This window comes from Prunus persica, chromosome G8 (assembly GCF_000346465.2).
Source record: "Prunus persica cultivar Lovell chromosome G8, Prunus_persica_NCBIv2, whole genome shotgun sequence".
Classification (NCBI taxonomy): Eukaryota; Viridiplantae; Streptophyta; class Magnoliopsida; order Rosales; family Rosaceae; genus Prunus; species Prunus persica.
This window is the reverse complement of record NC_034016.1, coordinates 4,233,359-4,241,329: the sequence shown is the minus strand read 5'-3', so window position 1 is coordinate 4,241,329 and position 7,971 is coordinate 4,233,359. Positions and strand designations below refer to the sequence as shown.

Here is a 7,971-nt window from a genome sequence, read left to right as displayed (position 1 = left end):
TTAAAGTGCAAATCGCACTTATTGCTTGGATTATGGTAGCGCTACTCCTACTAGGTGTAGCTTGGGTGGCTTGCTCACCACCATTTTATGTTGGTTACTGGTTCCCCTTTGATGGTTGTCGGCTTGCTATGGTGGCGCGGCTTGTGGCTGTAGGATTCTGCGGCACTAATCTATTAATGGTGTTAGGGTTTCCTAATGTTGTGTTGTGCTTTGTGGGCTTCTGCGTTTTATGGGCTTTTTGCCGTTATGTGGGCTCTTGGCCTTTATGTGGGCTTAATGCCTTTATGTGTGCTCTATGCATTTTGTTAGTTTTATTTGTAGTGGGCTCTATGTCTGTTTGTATTACATTTTGTGTGAACTCAATTATTTGAGTTCATTTTGATGTAATCTGGCTTTGACCTTCTATTTAATGAAACTCTATTTCGACCAAAGAAAAAAGAATGATTTTAAACATGTAAGAAGGTGACATACCTCACCTCTTTTCCTAGAGTATACTAAAATGGGAAAGGTAAAGTCATTTTGCCAAATATTAGATGGTGAAAGACTAAGGGTTTGTTTGGTACTTCAGACTGTACTGACTAATTTATGTCGGATAGTATTAATCTGTTTTGGACAGTACTTACTGTTTATCCATAATATTATAAGGCGTTTGATGTTGCTTCGGATAAATAGTTTGACTAAGTTATACTGTGTTTGGTGCTTCGTCACATAACATCGGATCATACTATTTTTTTTTTTACATTCTTTGATAATTTAAGTAGAAATTGAAATTCAAATTACACGAATATTTTTGGTAAGATTCATATGATGACAAAATTGTTTTTTCATTTGTTTTTGCCAAATCATTGACAAATCGTTTTAACTATTAGATACATCCAACAGCTACCTAATAATAAAACAAGAAACCTCTCTCTCGATTCTCTCTTCCCTTTATCTGCTTCCTTCATTGTCTTCCTCGCTGGCCCATCACATCAGTGATGCAAAACCCCCCAAGTTAAATTTGGAATATGGGATTTTGACCAAAAAAATAATATACAAAAATCTGGAATCTAACTAAGCTTTGAATCGAGAGCCAATTATACTGACCCACCAATTAAAAAATTAAAATAGAATTGAGAACTAAACTTGTTTGGCTGAGCTTTGAATCGAAACAACATAAATGGGCAAGAACGAATTTCAACACTAAGCAAAGCTGCAAACTTGGGTGTTCGAAATTCAAACAAAAAAACCACCACACACAAATTATTGATTTGTGTTTTCCACAAACAGTCACCAAATAGCTACTGAAGAAGATAGTAGAGAAGAAAAAGAAGAGTGAAGTGGAGAAGCATATTGGGGAGAGAGAGAGAGAGAGAGAGAGAGATGGATATCTGGAGAAGAGTGAAGAGAATAACCACTGGAAAAGATAGCAAAGAAGAACCCTATGGAAAAGATAGCGTCTAATTTTTCAAGTAGAAAGTATGTTCTTTTTTTTTCCTAGCCTTATAATTAAGCGTGTATTATCTAAACCGGGGCGTGTGGGTTGTATTAATTAATCAGGTAAGGAGAGTATTAAAAGCTTAAACCTTTAAATAATACAAGTTGACACCAAATAACTGACATAGACTATTTATTCTTATCCAGAGTCTAAATGGTGTACCAAACGAACCCTAAAAGAGTATGTAAGGATATTTGTTGTAATTTGTGGCTCAAGAGTTGTGGTCGATCTTATTCACTAATATTTACTGTAAAACATAAAAGTCCTTGTCCTTGACATAGATGGTGGGCCTCCTTATGTTTAAATATTCATCCAGGCGTTGCCTCCCAACGCCTTAAATTTGTGTTTGTTATCCTTTTCCTCTTGCATAAGGTTCTATATGTGCAAGAATAATACAAGAGCCTGAAAGAGGAAACTGAACAAATATGGCTAAGTTACAAAGCTCCTACTTTGTGTGCTTTGCATTTTCTATATTTGTTAATCTATTATTAGTCTTGAAACTCTATGTGGGTGGAGAGTGGGAGCTGAGTTGGAGCAGAGGAGCAGCAGAAGAAGCTGAGCACGTGGCAGCCGTCTCTTGCTCAGGGCATGGAAGAGCCTACTTGGATGGGCTTATTCTTGATGGGAAGGAACCCGTTTGTGAATGCAATTCTTGCTATGGAGGCCCTGACTGCTCTCAATTTTTAACTGCTTGTGCAGCAAATGCTGATAGGTACTCTCTCTCTCTCTCTCTCTCTCCCACACACACACTTTCAAAGACTTCGTTACTGAAAATTGATAGTTAGCTTGGGGTTTAGATTTGTGATTTATATTTCTTTTGAAGAAAAAAGAAAGAAAAACTATTTCAAGTCTTCAATGTTGCACATTAGAATTTGAAGCTGGAACCTTTGGAAATTAAGAGGGAGAAAAAGGTGTGGTCAAAATGCAAGCCTGATTATTTGTTAATTCAGAAAAGTTGAGCAGATTAGGTGTAAACCACTGCAGTCAAGATTCTAGAACCAAAGCACCTGGTACCCAAAAAGATCCTCTACTTAACCATGCCAAAACTTTAAATCCATATCACCAATTAGAAAGGTACAAAAAAGGCAACAAGGGAATTTCATTTTCAAAAACTTGTTTTAATTATGTAAAATATGCACCCGAAAGATTCCGAAAACAAAGCTCATGATGTCACTTATGAAAGTAATGTTTTATAAAATATCTCCTTACTGTCCCGCACATACGTGTGGTGAAAGCAACTATACTATATAAATGTGAATGTGATTGTAAATATCCACCTAAAATAATAGGTAAGGGAGATTTTTAAATTAGAACCACAAGGGAGATTTTCTTTTGGAAACATATATATATATATAGGGAGTTTCGATTGAAGGATTTTATAAATAAGTTTATTTGAGGGACATTTTTATAGGACTCACTCCGTATTGTATTTCACTAATCCAAACCGTCTATTTTGTAGATACTCATTCAAAGATCATCTCTACAAAAAATCACTTGAATCCGATGTTATTTGACCACTCAATTGAATTATTGAAATTTTAGTACTTTCTTAAAGTACCGTGTTCATTGATTTTGTAGGACACAATTGGATATCGAAACAGTTTTTTATTTGTCTAATTTTATGCAAGGATGATTTATGAATGTAGATTTAAAACATAGATGGTTTGGATCATTGAAAAAAATTTGTAGGGGACCCTAAAAGGTGTCCCTCAAATAATTTGAGGGATCCCTCTATAGAAGGGGACTATAAATAAATAAATATATATATATCATGTTTTTCACGTTTTTCTTGGGATTCAAACGGGTGACCAAGCAAAAAAAATTTACTTTTGACGGGGATAGTATTGCTTTGCTATCTTCGACTAAAAATATAATGACACGTGGAAAAGATATTTTACGTGTCATTACGTTATTAGTTGGAAATAACAAAAAAATATTATCCTCGTTGCATGAGAGTTTCTCTCGTGACAAGGAGAAAAGGACCTTACCACTTAGGGAAATGAATTATTGATTTTTTTATGTTCATGTGAACATAACATTAATGGTGGTTCCAAATTCACTTGATTGGTACTTTAAATTATGTCAGAAAAAGCCAACAACAATATAATTAACGTTTTTATAAAACAAAATATCATCATCATTAGCATGAATCACGAGTAACTCTTATAGCTTAAACATAAATTCATCTATTTTTAAATTATTTTCAAAAACTTAAATTTGAATATAGATTAATAATTGTCCTAATATTACAAATTATTTACACACTATGCCATCTACCTTACTTGTCAAATCCCTTATATTTAGCATTTATATTTAATCTATATATATATAAAGCAAAAGGTATAAAATGGTGAAACCTTTAAAATACTAGAAAATGCCCTTGGTGAATTCAAACATTAAGAATTGAAATTATTAATTAAATGAGGACAATATGGAACATTCAAATTTTTTCATATTAAAAAAACTTAAAATTAAAAATAAAATCAAATAATAGGTCCTACTTTTATGGAATATAACTATTGCTGTTATCTTTTCTTAATTTTAAAAATAAAATAAAAAAGAAAAAAGAAAACCAATTAGCACATGCATGTGCCAAGGGGCTAGTTCTTTTTAATTTAGCACCTATTTAATATTAAAACGTTTTGATAAAAATAAATCTAAATATAACAATATTAAACAAATGATAATATATACCTAAAAAAAATTTATTTTTTGTCTAAAATAATATTGATTAGGTAATTGTATATTGTAAAATTATGGTAATACATGCAAAAAATAATTTACCATATCTAATACAAGATAGGTAAACAGATAAATACATACTTATGTTAAAAAAAATTTAATTAATTTTAAAAAAGTACATTATCTATAAGAAAAATCTAGGTACATTAATATTATCTATAAGCAAAATATAGGTACATTATTCTTATGAAAAATTAGATACATTATTACGCTATCCTATTTGATAGACAATTAGAAGAATTTATAAATTTGTATTAGGTACATTATCCTATTATTACTATTAGGTACAGTTTTCATAGCAAATAGAGAAGGACGGTAATTAGATGATAAATAAATAATTTGTGAAAGGCACATAGGAATATTTGTGTGTGCATTACTTACCCAAAAATATATATTTTTGCGTGTGGATTAATATATAGACACTAACATATATATATTTGTGTGCCAAACGTTTTGAATTTTAAAACAATAGTCCAATTTGCAATAAATTCCAAATTTAGGAGACCAACATTGAGGACCAACATTTAAATCAGATTTTAAGCTTAATTAGGTAACTTGTTGAGTTGGATTCTAGTCATCGAATTTTACTTATAATAAATTGAGTTTTCTTCATAAAAAAAAAACGATCAAAAATTAATTTGAAAGGTGAAGGCTACATTTACTATAAATTTAATTATCTCATGCATATATATAATAATATATATTTGCTTGCAGTGGAGACCCACTTTTCTTGGAGCCATTTTGGATGCAACATGCAGCCAAAAGTGCAGTTGTAGTAGCAGGCTGGCATCGAATGAGCTATACCTTTGCTGATCAATCTCGCATCTCAGCAAAGCTTGAGAGGCACATTCGCAAACTTCATGCCATTGTTGGAAATGCGGTGACTCAAGGAAGATACATTGTTTTTGGTGCTGGCTCAACCCAACTTCTCAACGCTGCACTTCACGCACTCTCTTCCAATAATCTCAGCTCTTCCTCACCTGCAAGTGTTGTGGTTTCGGTTCCTTATTACAGGGTTGAATCCTCATTCTGAATTTACGACATACAAAATTTGGAAAGATCAAAACTATTTGTACCATCTAAATTGTGTTACTATCTTTCGTAGAGGCGCGTGCATATGATCCGTTGAGATGATACAACTCCTTTACAAATAAATTAATTTTATTTGTCGAATTTTCGCAGCTTTACCAAGAGCAAGCGGAGTTCGTTCGATCAGTGGACTACAAGTTTGAAGGAGATGCAGCCGTGTTGCAGAACATTTCAGATGCTAATACAAACGTCATTGAGTTTGTAACCTCCCCAAACAACCCTGATGGGAAGTTGAAAAAGGCCATTTTTCAAGGCTCAAATGCCAAAGCAATCTATGATCGTGTGTATTACTGGCCCCATTTTACAGCAATTCCTGCTCCAGCCGATGATGATATCATGATATTTTCTATTTCTAAGCTCACTGGCCATGCCGGTAGCAGATTCGGGTATCATTTTCCATTTTCTTGCATATCTCTCTTTTCTCATATAATTTTTTATATCTTTTAAAGTTAAAACCAATGAAAAATTATTAGAGTTGAACCAAGAAAAACCCTTTTTGGTACTTATAAAATAATAATGTTGTGCCCTGTGCAGGTGGGCAGTGGTGAAGGATGAGTCTGTATACAAAAGAATGAGTGAGAGTATACAGATAAGTAGCTTGGGTGTTTCTCGGGATGCTCAGCTCAGAGCTTTGAAGCTTCTGAATGTAGTGCTTGAAACTGGAGGCAAGGAAATATTTGAATTCGGATACAACAAAGTGAAGAGACGCTGGGAAAAATTGAGCAACACTTTGGCTCTGTCAAACCGATTTTCTCTACAGAAAATTGCACCACAATACTGCACTTATTTCAAAAAAACCAGAAAACCTTCACCAGGTATAACATCCTCATCACTTTTATGTACTTCTCTTAGTCTAGTGGTACTTCTCTTTCCAATGCTGGAAGAGGTCCCAAATTTGATTTTTCCCTCCCTTGTCAAGTAGTAGTGAATTATAGGTATAGAGTGGGAAATGATCTGGCAACACCCAGTTAGGACCACAATTATATAATCCACGTATTATCGTTGGCCAACCCATAGATGCTAGATGTTCCGGTGATCATGAGCAAACATTAACTGGCGGATATTTCTGCAAATAATATTAATTCTTAAATTTGAAACATTTTTTTAGGGCCATACATGAGCAAACATCACATAAATACACACACACACACACACATATATATATATATCATGCTATTTTCATTAATTCAGTGATTATGATAAAATTTATTTTTTATTTTGTGTCTAACCTCATCATAGAAAATTAAGTCTACCCTACCATATTTGCAAAGATTAAATGATTATTTTGTTGGGAATTTCCACTACTTCAATTTGGTTTTTCTCTCAAGTAATTTAGACGTTATCAAAAGAACCAAGCCTTTGCTGACTCAAGAATTTGTGCAACTAAAAACTGATAAATGAAAAGAATAATCATATTGAAAAACTACTAAATTAAAGGCTCCATTGGGTCAAATTCTGAAGCAGTTTATTCTCATGGCAGGTTATGTGTGGTTGAAATGCGAGAGGGAAGAGGATAAAGATTGCTATGCAGTACTCCAAAAAGAAGCCAATATTTATGGCCGTAGAGGTAGCTTGTTTGGTGCTGAAGATCGACATGTACGTCTCACTCTCTTAAGGAGCCAAGATGATTTTGATATATTGCTTCACCGGCTCAACCAATTAGTCTTGAAAGAAAGTGAACCCCAAAAGTTATTTGTCAACGAGATTTGATGACAAATTAATCACCTGTGTATTAGAAGCCAATAATCAGTACACTTTTATTCAATTAATGGTCAATATGTGATTTGACCTGCTACATGTATATTGAAACATTTCGAAAAATAGCAGAGCTCCACTCGTGCTCCCCTATGTATCCCGTGCTTATATATGTAATGCTAGTTCAATTAGTCTAGTGGTGTTCACTTTTTCAATGTTGAAAGATATAACCCAAGTTCGAGTTTATTTTTCCTCATTAATAAAAAAAATAATACCCGATTCATGTAATTTAAATTATCGCTTGTACTAAAAAGAAAAAGAAAAAAAAACTACAATACCACTAGTTGGCTTTGCTGAGTGGTGTTACATTTTGGGAAGTTTATCGATATCGTTATACGTCTTGCCTCAAATGTGAAGGATCTTCTCAGGTTTCGGAGGAATCTGTTTCAACACTATAAGGAAGTCAAATGCAAGGCTTCTACAATTGAAGAGGTGGATGCTTTCGTTCGAAGTTATTTCGGTGGTTTCCTTGAATTGTTTCACACCCGTTTGGGTTAATGAATGATTGATGTTTGGCTTTGTATTTGTTATTTCTAGTACTATTTTTTAAGAGGCTGTTCCTTATTAGATATGTAATCATCTTGTTTCTTTGTCATACGATGACCTTGCGAGCGACTAGGCATGGCGAGGCACCAACACTCACTCTGATTAGGTTATTGGATGGACACTCCTCTCTCCTTAATCAGAAGGATTTGTTCTTTTCAAGCCCTCTATAAACACCCTTCACCAATACTAGGATCAAGATGATAAATGCTTACACCTAGAGACCCTCTGTAGAGTTAAACTCAAAATCCAAACACAGGTGAAAAGAGGTGCAGGAAAGCGTTATTTGTATATTGATAAAGTTGAACTTAAATAGAACGTTACATCACCAGACTATGCTAAATTCAAGGACATGACTCCTACTA

At 33.6% G+C, this 7,971-nt stretch overlaps 1 protein-coding gene across 1 annotated transcript; it reads left to right on the top strand.

Moving 5' to 3' along the window:
* On the top strand, positions 1,809-7,249 carry LOC18766943 (tryptophan aminotransferase-related protein 4). Its single transcript, XM_007200960.2, has 5 exons — positions 1,809-2,189; positions 4,934-5,234; positions 5,402-5,694; positions 5,843-6,123; positions 6,789-7,249. Exons 1-5 carry the CDS (start codon positions 1,903-1,905, stop codon positions 7,016-7,018), a joined length of 1,392 nt encoding a protein of 463 aa, XP_007201022.1. The 5' UTR covers positions 1,809-1,902; the 3' UTR covers positions 7,019-7,249.

What these genes read in the sequence shown, in the direction of transcription:
- LOC18766943 (XM_007200960.2), top strand. Translation starts at nt 1,903, where the DNA reads ATGGCTAAGTTACAAAGCTCCTACTTTGTGTGCTTTGCATTTTCTATA. An exon ending in CATGCCGGTAGCAGATTCGG is followed by an intron (nt 5,695 to 5,842) that starts GTATCATTTTCC and finishes TGCCCTGTGCAG; the next exon opens with GTGGGCAGTGGTGAAGGATG. An exon ending in AACCAGAAAACCTTCACCAG is followed by an intron (nt 6,124 to 6,788) that starts GTATAACATCCT and finishes TTCTCATGGCAG; the next exon opens with GTTATGTGTGGTTGAAATGC.